We start from the raw sequence: 16,199 nt of genomic DNA, 5'->3' as shown, positions 1-16,199 counted from the left end.
ATGTTCAGCTCCAGCTGCAGACACAGGCTAAGTGTAATGTCTCAGAAAAAAAGATAGAATTAAGCTCCTCATGGCAGGGAATGTTGTTGTTTGGTCAGTAAATTTTAATACTTCAAGTACTATATACAAGTAAGGTGTTACATAAATAAATATTACAATATGCTGCATCACTAAGGCAACAGGATCCGTGGAAAGCACTGCAAGATTTCTCAGATAAACCTGTAAATGCAGTGGATAACCACCACCTAGGCTGTTAGCATTGCAGAAACTAAACACCTCCTGTTTTGTTTTTTTCCTGAATCCCAGATATGCTAAAATATATCAGATTATATGGTAGTTATGTGTGATGAGCTAAAAAATAATAAAGCTCACCATCACTGAACAATTTATCTTGTGACAAATATATAGGAGTCGCATTCACCCATGGCATAAGTAAATACTACAAGTGACATTCAGTAGAATCATATATTGTTAGGACTTGTCTACACAAGAAAGATGTAGAATTCTAGTGCATGCTAGCATGTTGCACACTAACTGGCCCATGTGGGCCGCAGTGGCATGCACTAAAAATTCCTTAATGTGAGTTAATGTATTACTGTTTAGAGAGTGTCTGCAGGATCCACAAAGGCCATTTAGTATGCAATTGAGTAATGTACACTAGAATTTACACCCCGCTCTTCTAGTGCTGTAACATACTGTGTAGACAAGTCCTTAATCTAGCTTTTAGGTTACATTTAATACCCAAAGGCAAGTGTGTTAATTCAATCCAAATACCTTACAATTTTTAAACGTAGAGTTAAATTACAGTATTAATATTCAAGACAAGCAATAATCTTAATCCAAGCCAATATATAAACATTCCCACACATTTAAACTAAATTCTACATTGTAAACTATTCTGGGCACAATGTGTTATATTTAGCACATGCTGCAGACCATTATCTTGCAAGATGCAATGATGTTTTTAAATGGTTTAGCACCAAAAAAAAAAACCCCCAATGATGTCTCCCTTTAGCACTGTACCTACTTAAAACAGAACATCACCAGCATGACTCCAGCAGATACTAAAGGAAGCCTGTCCATTTTAAACACTATTGCATTTCCTCAATGTTTTTAATATAAAAAAGCTAGATTCCAGTTTTGAGCATTCAACTTGGTTCAGCATACATACCATTAACAGTTACTGTTGAAAATTTACACAGTTTTAATACATTCAAATCATTACTGTTTATACTGTGTTTTACTAGAACTAGTATGTTATATATTATTCTATTTTCCACTCAAATATTTTGCATCTTATCAGAACACTTGAGTACACATACATTAATAATGAGATTGACTATCAAAAGTTTCTTGCTCTGAAGGAACAGGCAATCAAATCAAGCTTGTCCTTTTTAAACCTCACAAATAGTTGCATTGAACAATACAATCTGAGAGTTCAAAGATCAAAATCGAAGTTGATTTGTGATCCAAGACTAGGCAATGTGCTTTCAACTGGCAGCACTTGCAGTCTGAAGTCGTTCAATCAGCTGTTCAGCCTTCAGGGGAAAAAAAGCAACAATGTATTAATTTAACCCTATAGTGGAAGGACCTCCAGTTTAATAACTGATCTTCTGTAAGTCCAGAATATTCCATTGAAAGCAACACATTTAGTTTAGGGTGAATATGTACCAGATACATTAAGCAGAACTGCAAGAGCTTCTCACTTCACATAGTCAGGGTGTATACCAGAAGTTAAATCTGCCTAAGCAACATCTTCACTAATTTTTTCCCCTCCACCACTGGAGGATTAGTAGGTCAGCAGAAAAAGGAGAACATTTTGAAACAACTGGGATGATGGCTGGTCCAGCATGGGTTACCCAGGCAGGAGTGTTTTGTGAACCTAAAAGGAGAAGTATGCTTGGAAAGAAGCTGAATTATGAAAGCTGGGGCACAAAGAACTGGCACTGCTGCTCATTTCATACTTTGATATCTGGGGAAGCAATGACAAGGCAGCCTACTGGTGACTCTTCAACATGTAAGAATGTGGAGGGTCCCCCCCAAGTAAGACAATGTGGAACTGACTAAAGGATTTGTAGGGATACCCAAACTCCTTTAGCAGAGAAATGGAATAAAATTGGGCACACTAGCTAACCAACTTTTGGATGGTTCCTATGAATTAGGGATGTAAGTGACTAGTCAACTACTACCCGATAAGCAAATGCTAAATGAAGTGCAGGCAGCTCTTTGAAATGTACAAGGGAGAGAAGCAGCAGTTGACTTCCCACTTGACTACCCGATAAGCAAATGCTTATCCGGTAGTCAAGTGGGAAGTCAACTGCTGCTTCTCTCCCTTTGAAATGTACAAGAGCTGCCTGCACTTCAATCCCCACTGCTTCATTCCCTCTGAAATATGCAAGGGCCACGGGCGGCTCCTGTGCATTTCAAAGGGAGAAAGGCAACAGGAACCGGTGTCTCTCTCCTTGAAATATACAAAAGCCGCCGGCAGCTCTTGTGCATTTCAAAGGCAGAGGCGAGGCAGGATAGTAAGCGCCCCCCTTATCAACTAATCAAGTAGTCAATGAAAAAAATCCATCAACTATTTGATTAGGTGATTAATCTAAATTTAACATCCCTACTATGAATGCTGACCTTTTCTGCCAGTTCTATTAAACTCCTTTCCATTTGAACACGTGTCTGATGTCTTAATGGAACCCACTAGGTACTGGAGCCTAAAATGAAAGCATCTTAAGTGATTCCATATTAGCTTTCAAGTAATTAATGTACATGCTAACTGTTGTGGGATACCAGACCTATAGCATGTTTCCAACCTCACCAGATGAGGACAAATGAACAAGGTTATATTGCCTTACAATTCTTTGCTAATGAAGTCAGCTAATTTAATTGTGAGTTCTTCAGTTTAATACAGTTCTGAAACTTGATTTCCATTCTTCCAAAAATCAAGCATGTCATATTCAAGCTATATTACAATAATTCAAAATTAAAGTACGTTCCGTTATTTGTATTTATCTTTACAATTTTTGTTTAAGTTTTCTGAGATGCCAAACGGGCCTTCTCTTGGCATTTTATTCACCTTTAGAGATTCCATGTTCTAGCAACACCCCCTTAAGCCAATGACAAGGTAGGGACTTTTCTTGCACTGATGCCCAGGGTCTGTCTCACTTAACAGGATAATGCTGCTGTACTGAAAGAAGAGGGTTTTTTTCTGTTTGTTCCGCTGCCTGGAAGCCTTCCTCCCAGCATGCCTCATCCCTTAAAAGATCACTAATCTTGAGAAGTTAATTATTTAGTCTGCATGCCAATTCTGCTGTTGTGCTCCTCTCAGTGGAGATCTGCAGCAAAAGTATTATTTAAGGCCAAGAGAAAATGTTTTTTGTTAAGTGAACATTTGTCCACAAGGATTGGACTGAGACTAGCAAAAGAGCACACAAGCTACTGAACAGCAGTCATCACTTGGCAGTAACTTTTCACCTAAGATGGATTGAATTGATGAAATGCTATAAATTCCATTAACAATCTCTTAGGCTAAGTCTACATAGCAGTGTTATTTTGGAATAACATTAGTTATTCCAAAATAACATAATCCACATCTATACTACAAGCAGTTATTTCGACAATGTCAAAATAATGCCGAGCTGGAGGACTTCTTACTCTGACTCATGTAACCCTCATTTTATGAGAAGTAAGGGAAGTCAGAGGAAGAGTGCTCTACCTCGGACTTCCTGCTGTGTAGACAGTGCCAAAAGCCGAAATAAGTTATTTCGACTTAAGGTACGCAATTGACGTAGCTCAAATTGGGTATCTTATTTTGGCTTTAGCCCTGCTATATAGATGTGCCCTTAGGGTACCTTTTGCTCCCAAGTATTTTTGTTGTTTCTAAGTCTGCATTTTTAATATAAGCCATATATTGTATCTAAAACTACACAACAGTATATACCACTCATATTTTGCTTCTTGAGATCAAAGTTAAATACACTGCTTGTGCCTACATTGGCGTGATCTTGCCTGTCTACACTGGCCGCGAGTTCTTGAGCAAGAACAGTGACGTTCTAATGTATGAAATCAGTGCTTCTTGCGCAAGAACTATGATGCTCCCGCTCAGGAATAAGCCCTCTTGCGCAACTGTTCTTGCGCAAGAGGCCAGTGTAGACAGGCAACATGAATTTCTTGTGCAAGAAAGCCCTATGGTTAAAATGGCCATCAGAGCTTTCTTGCGCAAGAGCGCGTCTACACTGGCAAGGATGCTCTTGCGCAAAAGCACATCTCTTGCGCAAAGGCACATGCCAGTGTAGATGCTCTCTTCTGGAAGAGTTTTTGCACAAGAACTCTTCCACAAAAGAGTTCTTGTGCAAAATCATGCCAGTGTAGATGTAGCCACAAAGTTTTACCTTCACACTTACTCAAGGAAAGTACAAACAATCCTGAATTAAAAATTATACAAGTGTCTTTATCAAAATAATTGTTCAAATAGACAACTGAATATTTTTGCATAGTATTATACATTTCAAACTAGAACCTTATAAGCCTTCCTCTGAGCACAGGACACAGGCCACGTGCAGATTAAATTAGAGTAAATGGTGGATTCTCCATAACTTGTAGTTTTTTAATCATTATTTGAGGAATTCAGTAACTCATCCGGAGAATATGGGTTTATTACAAGACTGGATGAGATTCTGTAACCTGCAATGTGCAAGTCAGATCAGAAAATCACAAGGTCTCTTCTGGTCTTAAAGTCTATGAGTCTAACCTGACCTGAGCACAGTGGGACCTGACTACAAGTACCAGATTACATCTAAAAACAGTCCAGACATGTCAGGTTTGTGATGAGTAGGCTCTCATCATCTCTGTCTACCCTGGGGTCAGTGCACCAACAGCTCCACGCCCTGCTCTTGCTCCCTACTGACACTTTCCTGTGCTATGTACGATGAGTAGTGGGAAGTTCTATCACTTGTTGACAAACTCACTAAACAGAACAGCAACTGCTCTGACTTCATGGGCAGAAGCAGGCCAAAGACAGACTGCAAATGTAGGGAGAAAAGCAGTGCTGTTCAAGATCAGCACCAAGGACAAGGGAGTGGCTATAATTCAAGGTTCAGGGGAAAGCACTGGAATCATTTTGGGCTGGGTCTAAAAAAACTTGACATTCTGAGCCTTGGGTTGGCTATGAGGCCCATTAGATTTGGTTAAGGCTTTCAAATTAGGCCCAAGCAGTTCACTATTTCAAACCATTTGAAAGCATTCACATTCTATGTTTGTAATCAGAAATCTATTAAACCAGCTATGCTGCACTTACCGTGATAAACCAGTAGGAATTGATTCTGTATATCATCCTGGACAAGAATCCCAGCTGACTGGCTGGGGCCAGGACATGAAGATGTAAGTGGGATATTGAGCAAAATGGAGGCCAGTGGAATCCCATCCTTGAGAAATATAAGGGAAGTGGGAAAAACATCAACTTAATTAATTCAGACTGAGTGAAGCGAGAACATTTTAAAGCTATGTAAAGCGTTGACTGTTTTGAACTGTAGCTTTGATTCTAGAGTACCTGAATTACTTCACAGATCTAGCAACAAACATATATATTTAGATGACTAAATAATTATTTTTTAAATTTTCACTGTTTCCCCCCAGTCCCAAAGTCATAAAATTGAAATGACAGAAGCTACAATACAGGTTATGGGGTACAGGCAGTCCCCGGGTTACATGGATCCGACTTACATCGGATCCCTACTTACAAACGGGGTGAGGCAACCCCGCACTAGCTGCTTCCCCCCAGCAGACCAGGGAGACGCGAAGCTAGCACCCCTCCCCCAGCAGACTAGGGAGACACGGAGCGGCTTTTCTCAGCTGACACCTCAGCTTGAGAATAAAGGACTGAGGGAAGTGAGGTGTGGGAGAATAAAACTGAGCTCTGGAGAAATGTTTGGCTAGAGTTTCCCCTACCAGTTCCGACTTACATACAAATTCAACTTAAGAACAAACCTACAGTCCCTAACTTGTATGTAACCCGGGGACTGCCTGTATTCTTATTTTTTTTAAGCCAAGGGCATGTACAGGAACATTAATTCCCCTTCCTTCACTCAGGCTGTCAAGATAGTATCTCAGCTGAAGGGCTTATTCCTCACTTTATGTTGGCATATAAGTATATTTTCCTATTAAGAAAAAAAAGATTATAATCCATCACATCTAGCAATCAAAGAGCAGAAGTAAGCTGTCTTCCAGTTGAAAGGTCCCCTTCAATTTCTTCAGACACAGAAACATGTTACTATCTATTCTGGGAAACATGGTTCAGACCCATAATTCATAAATATGGTATTAAACCATATTTTAAATGCCTCTAAATGCGATTATTTGAAAAACAGTTTTACTTGCCTGCACAGCCAGGGCCCAACTCTTTAAACAGAATTCTTACAAACAGCATTTGAGATTAGCGTGCACTCAGCTACATTCAAACTCATCTCAAACACAGGCCCAGGGTTACATACAGATAGGGACCAGAAGTTCATCTCTACTTTGGACCCTAAAGCATGGTACTAGCATGGTAGTCTTGAATAGTTTAAAAATTTCCCCCATACTTGATCATAAAACTTCAAATTGCAGCATCATTTACAGTAAAACTCTGATGGTCCGGCACCATCAGGAATCCGGAAGTGCTCCGGGCAGCCGGACCACTGGAGCTGCTCTGCCCCCAGCTTCCCCAATTCAGCCGCTGCTAAAACTGACCAGTGGCTGAATCGGGGACACCTAGGGCAGAGCAGCTGGAGTGCTTCCGGGTTGGTCCCATAGCGCTGTCCCTCGGGGCTGCAGGACCCAACCTGGCAGCACCCCAGCTGTCCCCGATTTAGCCGCTGCTGAAACTGATCAGGGGCTGATTCCAGGAAGCCTGAGGCAGAGCTGCTCTGCCCCGGGCTTCCTGGAATCAGCTCCTGATCAGTTTCAGCAGCGGCTGACTTGGGGACACCTGGGACAGAACAGCTGGGGTGCTGCCGGGTTGGTCTCGCAGCGCCAAGGGTTGGCGCTACCACACCAGAGCAGCTGGGGCGCTGCCAAGTTGTCCCAGGCATCTGGATTCAGTCGCTGTTGAAACTGACCAGCGGCTGACTCCAGGAAGCTGGGGGCAGAGCAACTCTGCCTCGGGCTTCCTGGAGTCAGCCACTGATCAGTATCAGCAGCGGCTGACTTGGGGACACCTGGGGCAGAGCAGTTGGGGTGCTGCCGGGTTGGTCCAGTAGCGCTGAGGAGTGGCCTTGCGGGACCAACCCGGCAGCACCCCAGCTGCTCTGCCCCAGGCGTCCCCAAGAGCAGCTGGGGTGCTGCCGGGTTGGTCTCACCGCGCCAAGGGTTGGCGCTACCAGACGAACCAGGCAGCACTCCAGCTGCTCTGCTGCAGGCGTCCCCGATTCAGCCACTGCTGAAACTGACCAGCAGCGGCTGAATCAGGGACACCTGGGGCAGAGCCGGACTATCGGAAGGGGGGGCTATGAGGGGTCTGGGGCGGCATTTCCCCCCCCCCCCCCATTTCCCATACCCCTCATAGCCCCCCCCTTCCGATAGTCCGGCAAATCTGATAAACCGGCACCCCCTGGGTCCTAAAGGTGCCGGATTATCGGAAGTTTACTGTAGTTACATTCAACATTTTCTAGAAAACAAACATAAAGCTAATTTCATATAGAATCATGATACATTTTACCACATATTCAAACCAAATTAACTTTGCACTAGATATGTATGAGTGGAAATATAGTTTACGGTCCCATGTGTGCATATTCCACCAGATAGCTTATGCTGTATTTCAAATCCTCATCAACTCCCAAGTCCACCCTGCTACCATTATCTGTCAAGTACTGTTGTCAAAAAAAGTCAATAGTATATTAGATATATCCAGAAAGCAAGTTATGTACCTTACATCATTGGAGTCAGTAAAATTATTTTGCTGAAGGGTTTTCTTTCCAGCGTCCATCATTTTCTCCACTAAGTAGAAAATAAGTTAAATTGAATTTGAATTCAAAATATAATGCACTAAATGCCTCTAAATGAGTAATCTAAAAAATCTGTACTTCGCTATAACAGCCCCCAAACTCTTTCAGTCTATAAGAAGTGTTTCATAAAGTATTATTTTAAAATGTATAACAATTTAGGAGCAGGGATAATTGGAAAGTTCACAAGACTGATAATAAAGTACAAATGTTTTCCCTTTCTAATTTGAATCTAGTGCAGATTGTTAGACATGGGACCCCTTTAGTAGTCAAATTGTCACATCAAAAACTTATATCCAGATTTTGGCATCAGCCAAAAACGTATCACCTCACCCTTAAGAGTTTCAGGCCAATGCTGATGAATATAATTGCATCAGAAGTTCAGTTGCTCCCTGTGATATACCTGCTTTGTAGATAGATACAGAACTTCAATCTTTAGGGCCCAGCATTTTTCTTAAAACCTGTCACTGATGTAGTTACAGTGGTGGTAGCAGCAGACAGGACAAAGGTATTTTTATCTGTGTTAGCTAATCCAGCACTAAGCAGGATAACGTGTGTTAGTAAGAATGACAGCTGCCACTGGTGACCAGCCTACACAAGTACTCTCACTGGTTGAGTAGCACTGTTGCTAGGATGTTAAGAAAAAAATGCTAAAATAAAACAAGGACTCGGACATTTAATACAGAATTATTTCAAGTTTATTTTTTAAATTATTGGGTTTTTAAAAGCTTTTTTGAAGTTTAAGAGGTTGAATGAAAGATTCTCAGGTCAAAAATTAATGTTCACATGACCAAGGATAAATGTTTCATAGTCTCTTTTTGATGCTTAATGTACACATTTCTTGCAGAATATGGAAGTCATGGAGAATAGCCACTGTTTGTTTGTTTTTTTAAACCACAAAAATCTTTGACATTTTATGAATGCTACACATCTTTAAAACCAAAAATTGAATCTGTTCTCACTGAAACTGAACCTACTTTTAGAAATAACAATCTTTCCAACACCATTAATAAACAATAACCCAATTCAGCATGGGTAAAAAAAGCTAGTAATAAAATACCTTTCCACATACAGGCAGTCCCCGAGTTATGCGGATCCGAATTACGGCGGATCCGCAGTTACGAACGGGGCCCTCCCTCTCCCTGGTCTCCAGCAGACCAGGGAGAGGAAGCAAAGCGGCGGAACACACGGGCAGCGGACAGGGCTGCCCGCTGCCCGCGTGCTCCGCGGCTTTGCTCTGCTTTGCTCCCCGTCCCCCTGGTCTGCAGACCAGGGGGACGGGGAGCAAAGCAGAGCAAAGCCACGGAGCCCGAGGGCAGCAGGACAGCCACAGCGCGTATGGGCTGTCCCGCTGCCCCCGTGCTCCGCGGCTTTGCTCCGGACACCGGTGGTACAGCAGCTGGGGCGATGCCGGTTGGTCCCGTAGCGCCGCTCTGGGCGCTACTGGACCAACCCGGCAGCACCCCAGCTGCTCTACCCCAGGCGTCCTGATTCAGCCACTGCTAGTCAGTTTCAGCAGCGGCTGAATCAGGACGCCTGGGGCAGAGCAGCTTGGGTGCTGCTGGGTTGGTCCAGTAGTGCCGAGGAGTGGCGGCGCTACTGGACCAACCCAGCAGCACCCCAGCTGCTCTGCCCCAGGCGTCCCCAAGTCAGCCGCTGCTGAAACTGACCAGTGGCTGACTACAGGAAGCCCCTGCCCCGGGCTTCCTGGAATCAGCCGCTGATCAGTTTCAGCAGCAGCTGACTTGGGGATGCCTGGGGTTCTTAAGTTGAATCTGTATGTAAGTCAGAACTGGCGTCCAGATTCAGCCGCTGTTGAAACTGATCAGTTTCAGCAGCGGCTGAATCTGGACGCCAGTTCCGACTTACATACAGATTCAACTTAAGAACAAACCTACAGTCCCTATCTTGTACGTAACCCGGGGACTGCCTGTACTTATTTTTTCTCTCCATTTCTCAAGGGGGAGGGGAAGGATTTATGAAAAGCACTATCAAAGATTCTCAATCAATTTAAATTAAATTCTCAATTTCAGACAAGAAGAAATATCTATATGCTTGGATCTAAGGGTTTGTATACACAGGCAAAATGACTGACAGAGCTGTGGTAGAATTATCACAAATCAGAGTAATCACACAAAGGATTTATAATTATTCTGTTGTGGCTATGCTAGTATAACTATTCTGCTATAGCTATGCTAGTCAAATTCCCGGCATAAACAGGGAATATCTAGCAAACTAAGACGGAGGTAAAACAATGATCTCTTTATAAAACAACAAAAAAGACTTTTTAAATTTAAAAATCAGACTCTGTATTTAATTTTAATAAACCTTTTAAAATTAAATTTGAAGTGTGACAACCTATGTTAAAGTCTTAACCTAAACTCACTATCATTAAAATAATTTAAATAAATATTCAAGTAGTACATTTGCTGCCAAAATTTTAAAGAAAAATCAAACCACTGAAATGGCAGTCACTGGCTAACCAAGGTTTGAAGAATTTTTAACCCAGCATTTGACAGCATTTGCCTCTTCACAGTGCAGAGAAAATATTTTCTACATTTCAAGTCATTCAATTTGTACAACTGAAGGACTAGTGTATTCAGAGTTGAGACACCAATATGAAATTGAAAGAAGCAGAAAAGCATATTTTCTTCCAAAGTATGAATAAATACTAGGGCTGTGAAAGGACAAGACATTCTACTATAAAATCCTGAAGGATATGATGACCAGTGCCAATCAGCTCATTGCACTAACTACAGATAATCTGTCTTTTGTTTAAGAAATCCATTCTAAATGCAAAGTCTGTTGTGAAAGGCTTATTTTTTAATTCAGCACAATTAAGTTTTAGTTAACTAAATCAACTTTAAATGATTGTATATTTTTATTGAATTTCAAGTTCCTTCAAAATAAAGTTCAACAAATCAGAAGTAAAAGGTATCTCATAAATAAGAAGGAAATTATTCACTATTTTCTAACATTAAACATTTTAAAATGAAGAACTGAAGATGTATGTGATGTCATATAATTGAGTAAGTATATGGATACAGTGTATCCTTCAGGTTGGTATTAGGAATGTTAAGTAGCAGTTAATTGGCTAATGGAGTAGTTGATGGAATTAAAATAGACTATTCAATTAGTAGACAAAGAAGCAAAATGCAGGACAATGTAGCACTTTAAAGACTAACAAGATGGTTTATTAGATGATGAGCTTTCGTGGGCCAGACCCACTTCCTCAGATCAAATAGTGGAAGAAAATAGTCACAACCATATATACCAAAGGATACAATTACATAAATGAACACAATTTTAATTGTCCTGCATTTTGCTTCAGCTACCCCAGACTAACACGGCTACATTTCTATCACTAGACAAAGAAGGGCAGTTTCAGGGCTTGCTCCTGGCTGACACCAGGTCTCAGCACAACCCCTTCCTTCTCCTCCTCCTCCTCCCCTTCCCCCGCTGCTTTGCATTTTTAAAAGGAAGCAGGCAGGAGAGGACACTGGCTGAATCCCTGTTCCTGGGTCTCAGCACAAACACACCCCTGCTCACTGCCGCGCTGCATTTTTAATCCACAAATGTTTTCTTTTGATACATGCAACAGCCATAGTTAGTCTTACCTAGAGGTATGTGCTCTTTCTTTAGAGTCTTGCAGTTTCCCATATGCTCTATCGGCACTACTAGATAATGGTGTGGGGCTCCCGGTTTGATATCTCTAAAACAGACTAGGCCTTCAGACTAATGAAACAATACCAACATATTAATTTTAATAACAGATTAACACATTAGAAAACAGATAATTTAACATTACTTTTGCTGGAACTGAAGTAGTATTCCCACAGTCGAGCACTCTACGGTCATTAAAGACATTGTAGTTCTATCAATTATGGAATTAGCTTCACAAGAATTTATCTCTATGACACAAGATAAATGGATACACAAATCAGATACCAGAAATGGTAACACACAAACCTGTAGGGGAACATTTTAAACCACCTTGTGCACTCAATCATGGATTTCAAGGTAGCCATTCTTCTACAAAAGAATTGCACAAGCTAACTACAGAGAGAAAGTGCAGAACTGACGACCTTCATATTCAAATCTGATAGTATTTCCCTTGGTCTGAACAAACTCCTTAACAGGACCGCCCATTATAAAACTAGCTTTCCTTACATTTAACACTTCATGGACACCTAAAGCTAAATAGGGGACACTTCCAGACCACTCAATTAGCCTCATTAGCATGAGCACTACAATTAACAGGTAACCTTATTTTTCCTTTCCCTTCTTTTCCTGTTACAAATTCTGAGAATTAGGGATGTCAGTATGTCGATGAGTACACAATTAACCAATAAGACTGGTCTTATTGGTTAATCCTGCCAACTACACACATTTCTCCCCTTGCTTCCTCTGTAAGAGAGACTGTGGGGGGAGGGGAGGAAAGCAGGAACCAGTGCCCATGGGAAGCTGGTTTTTATCAAAGGCAGCAGGGTAGGGGGGAGGCTGCCTCGGAACAGCCTCTCTCCGTGGCAGGCCCGAGCTCGCTGCAAACAGAGACTGCTCTGCAACAACAGCCCCTGTCCACGGGGTCTGAGCTCCCCGTGGACCTCCCACAGACAGGGGCTGCTGCTGCAGAGCAGCCTCTGTCCACAGGGAGCTCAGGCACCCCACAGACAGGGGCTGCTGCTGCCCCCATGCTGCTGCCTCTAGATCAGAGGCAGCAGCACAGGGCAGCAGGCAGAAGCTGGTGTGCGGGGGGAGCTAGCTTTTAAACTGGCTCCCCTCATGGACCAGCTCCTGCCTGCCACCGCTGCCTCTAATAATAGGTTATAAGGATGCTCGCCAGGAGTGGGGCTGGGAGCACGTGCTGGCTCCCAGTCCCGCTCCTGGGGACTATTGAATAGATTTTATGAGGTTACACGTCTATTCAACTGCATGCTATCTATCATCCCTACCGAGAGTCCACCTGTGACGTAGTGGGGGTACTTGCTGGGATGTGGTGACCCCTGCTGTCTGGAGCAAGACCCAGCAGGGAAAGCCTCACTAGGCAGAGGTAAGGCCAAACTTGTTGAACCAGTGGCCAGACACCCCCCATGGAGAGGAACAAAGGAAGGTGGAATGCTGCCCTGGCTTGGGGGGCAGGGCTGGACGAGGGTTAGTTAGTTCCTCGCTGGAAGGCAGGGTATAAGGAGCTGGGGAGGGGGCTGGGACTCCCCTATCTCAAAGGGGGGGGCACTGAGGCCTCTTAGCCCCAGTTCCTGTAACCAGATTACATCTGTGCTGCGCTGTGCTGGAGGAGCAATAAACCACCCTCAATTCCACTGGCTGGTGCAGTCTGTTTGTGCCATTTCGGGGTGAAGGAGACGGGGGACCCCCAACGCGCCGTCACACCACCACCCCTTTTTTTTTCCTCCACTCAAGCTCATCTGAAGAAGTGGGTTTTGCCCATGAAAGCTTTTTCGTTAGTCTCAGAGGGGTAATTGTGCTTGTCTGCAACTTTAAAAATGAGTAGTCCTGTAGCATCTTAGAGGCTCTCTGTGATATACAATTGTATATTGGAATTAATGCACAAAAAGCTAGAATGCCTGTGAACAGATACATCATCCACTTCCCAGCTAGACCTCCCCAACATTCTGTAAGGTCACAGCTCAGAACAGTGAGAAATTCTGACTGCATTTCTCCAGTGTTTTCACAAAGCCCCATGCAGGCTCAGAGCCTAAACTTACGAATTTTTATTAGTCCGGTACCACCATCATGTTTAATCTACTTCAAGGATTGTGAATAAAACTAACATCCTGTGATTTACTGACATTTGAAAATTACATTTCCCCAACAGATTAGGTGAAATAATAAACAAGGCATATTTTAATTCAAATACACATTTTAGCTCTATTGTTGGACTCTATCCCACCCCCCACTGTCTGATGAGCAGGGCAGGGTAGAATGATTTAAATTAAAGCAATTTAAATCTTGTTCCTAGCTGTAAGTCACTAATAGGCAGCAAATGAAGATACCTCCTCCTGCACAAACCCATTATCTAGTTTAAAAAAAAAGTATGTTTGATGAACTACTGAGAGGCACAGATTTCACATCTCTAATTGCATTTTACTGTTCAATAATAATAAGGAAATCATAGAACACTAGAACTGGAAGGGACCTCTGAGGTCATTGAGTCTAATCCCCTGCCCTGACGGCAGGACCAAGCACCTACAAGATGAGTGGTTTCCAACCTTTTCACACCCAAGATCACTTTTTAAATCTCAGAACAGGTGAAGATCCTTGAAGCCCCGCCCCTTCCTTGAAGCCCTGCCCTCGCTATCCTCCTCCTGTTCATCACTTGCTATCCCCAGCCCTTACTTACACACTCTGATAAACAGTTTATTTTTAAATTATGCAATATATAAAATTAAAATCACAAGTTTATAGTTATGAAATAAATGGTCTGTTTTTTATTCATGCTATTTAAACCTAAAAAGAAACATTTATAATTATACATTTTGTTGGGACAGAGTTCTGCGGCTGGGGGCAAGGGAGAGGGAACAGGGGGCTGGGAGGCAGAGGACAGGGTTCAGCGCAGGGGACAGAGTGCCAGTGGGGACAGATTTCTGCAGCTGGGGACAGGGTGCCAGTGGAGACAGAGTTCGGGGAGTGGGGACGGGAATAGGGACAGAGTTCTGTGGCTGGGGACACAGAAGTGGGGACAGCATTCGGGGAGTGGGGAAAGGTGTGGGGACAGTGTTCTGTAGCTGGGGACAGGGGAGTGGGGACTGCGTTCGGAGAGTGGAGTGACAGTGGAGGCAGAGAGTCCCCTGCATCTGCCTTCTCCCAGGATTCCCCCCCCCCCAAGGGAAATTGGCGCATACCTGCCCCAGGGCCCATCCCCCCCCCCCCACGGTGCAGGGAAGCCCCACGCACACCTGCCCCAAGGCCGACCCCCCACCCCCGCGCAGGAAAGCCCTGCGCGCACCTGCCCCAGGGGGCCAACCTCCCCCCCGGCGCAGGGAAGCCCTGCATGCACCTGCCCTGGGGCTGACGCCCCCCCGCGCACACCAGGAAACCCGCGCCCGCCTCCCCCAGGGCTGACTCACCCCTCCTATGCAGTGCAGAGAGCTGATGCTCCTTCCCGCAGTACACCCGGCAGAGCAACTAGCGCACTTCCGGAATCACCGACATGTTTTGACTTCTCATGTTTTGTTCACTACACTCTTGTTAATGCATCCCAGAATCACGTTTGCTTTTTTTGCAACAGCATCACACTGTTGACTCATACTAAGCTTCTGGTCCACTATAACCCCTAGATCCCTTTCTACCCTCCTCCTTTCTAGACAGTCACTTCCCATTCTGTATGTGTGAAATTGATTATTCCTTCCCAAAGTGGAGTATTTTGCATTTGTCCTTACCGAACTTCATCCTATTTATCTGAGACAATTTCTCTAGTTCGTCCAGATCATTTTGAATTATGACCCTATCCGCCAAAGCACCCGCAACCTCTCCCAGCTTGGTATCATCTGCAAACTTGCTAAGCACACTATGTATGCCAACACTTACATTGTTGATGAAGATACTGAAGAGAACCAGTCCCACAACAGTCTTGTGACACTTTCCAAACATATTTATTTGGGGCATAAATGTTGCGGGGCAAAGAACCACTTCGGCAGTGCTTTTGCTTAAGTGCCATGAATAGGGGGGACGCCTGCACTTCCCTTGGGAGGCCCTGAGCTGTTTCCCAGACCTACCAGAAACCGCTCAACTCCAGGGTGGGCAGCTGCCCCCGCGCTCTGCCCACCCCACATTAGCGAAGCCCAACGCCGGGGTGCGCCAGGCTGCACGAGCCGCGTCTCTCCAGCCCCACGCTGAGTCCCCCGGGCAGGGCGCCGCTCACGCCAACACCCGCCAAGCCCCGCGCTGGCCCCGGCCGCCCCGCCGGCTCCTCACCCCGCTGCCAGGCCGCGCCCAGAGGCCAGGCGCAGAGGGCAGCGCTGGCCCCGGCCCCTCACCTCGCAGGGCAGCAGCGCGGTGCCCGGCTCCTCCCCGCGGCAGATCCTGCAGAAGACGCACTTGGCGTCGTAGCCGCGGCCGCCAGGACCCGGGTGCGCGGGGGGCCCCGCCGCCTCGGGGGCGGCTCCGTCCTCCCCGGCCATGGCTCCGCGCCGCAGCCGCTGCGCCTCCTGCCGGCCTGAGGGGACACTCAGCTCCCACCCTCCCCGCGCGGGCGGGGCTACACGG

General features: G+C 44.6%; 1 protein-coding gene across 2 annotated transcripts; it reads right to left on the bottom strand.

Moving 5' to 3' along the window:
- Nucleotides 1–83: 83 nt before the first annotated feature.
- On the bottom strand, nt 84–16,199 carry HINT3 (histidine triad nucleotide binding protein 3). 2 transcript variants are annotated; one of them, XM_075924112.1, is made up of 5 exons: nt 15,971–16,180; nt 11,594–11,711; nt 7,902–7,971; nt 5,294–5,420; nt 84–1,538 (listed from the first exon to the last, which is right to left on the bottom strand). In XM_075924112.1, the coding sequence occupies exons 1-5, from the start codon at nt 16,112–16,114 to the stop codon at nt 1,491–1,493; spliced, it is 507 nt and encodes a 168-aa protein (XP_075780227.1). In that variant the 5' UTR covers nt 16,115–16,180; the 3' UTR covers nt 84–1,490. The 2 variants fall into 2 exon arrangements, with proteins under 2 accessions (XP_075780227.1, XP_075780228.1); XM_075924113.1 differs by having other exon boundaries at nt 1,525–1,538; nt 7,907–7,971; nt 15,971–16,199.

Source organism: Pelodiscus sinensis, chromosome 3, assembly GCF_049634645.1.
Source record: "Pelodiscus sinensis isolate JC-2024 chromosome 3, ASM4963464v1, whole genome shotgun sequence".
In the NCBI taxonomy this organism is placed as follows: Eukaryota; Metazoa; Chordata; order Testudines; family Trionychidae; genus Pelodiscus; species Pelodiscus sinensis.
This window is presented reverse-complemented; position numbering and strand designations above follow the sequence as displayed.

What these genes read in the sequence shown, in the direction of transcription:
- HINT3 (XM_075924112.1), bottom strand. Translation starts at nt 16,114, where the DNA reads ATGGCCGGGGAGGACGGAGCCGCCCCCGAGGCGGCGGGGCCCCCCGCG. An exon ending in CCGCGCTGCTGCCCTGCGAG is followed by an intron (nt 11,712 to 15,970) that starts GTGAGGGGCCGG and finishes TTGTTTCATTAG; the next exon opens with TCTGAAGGCCTAGTCTGTTT. An exon ending in ACTGACTCCAATGATGTAAG is followed by an intron (nt 5,421 to 7,901) that starts GTACATAACTTG and finishes ATATTTCTCAAG; the next exon opens with GATGGGATTCCACTGGCCTC.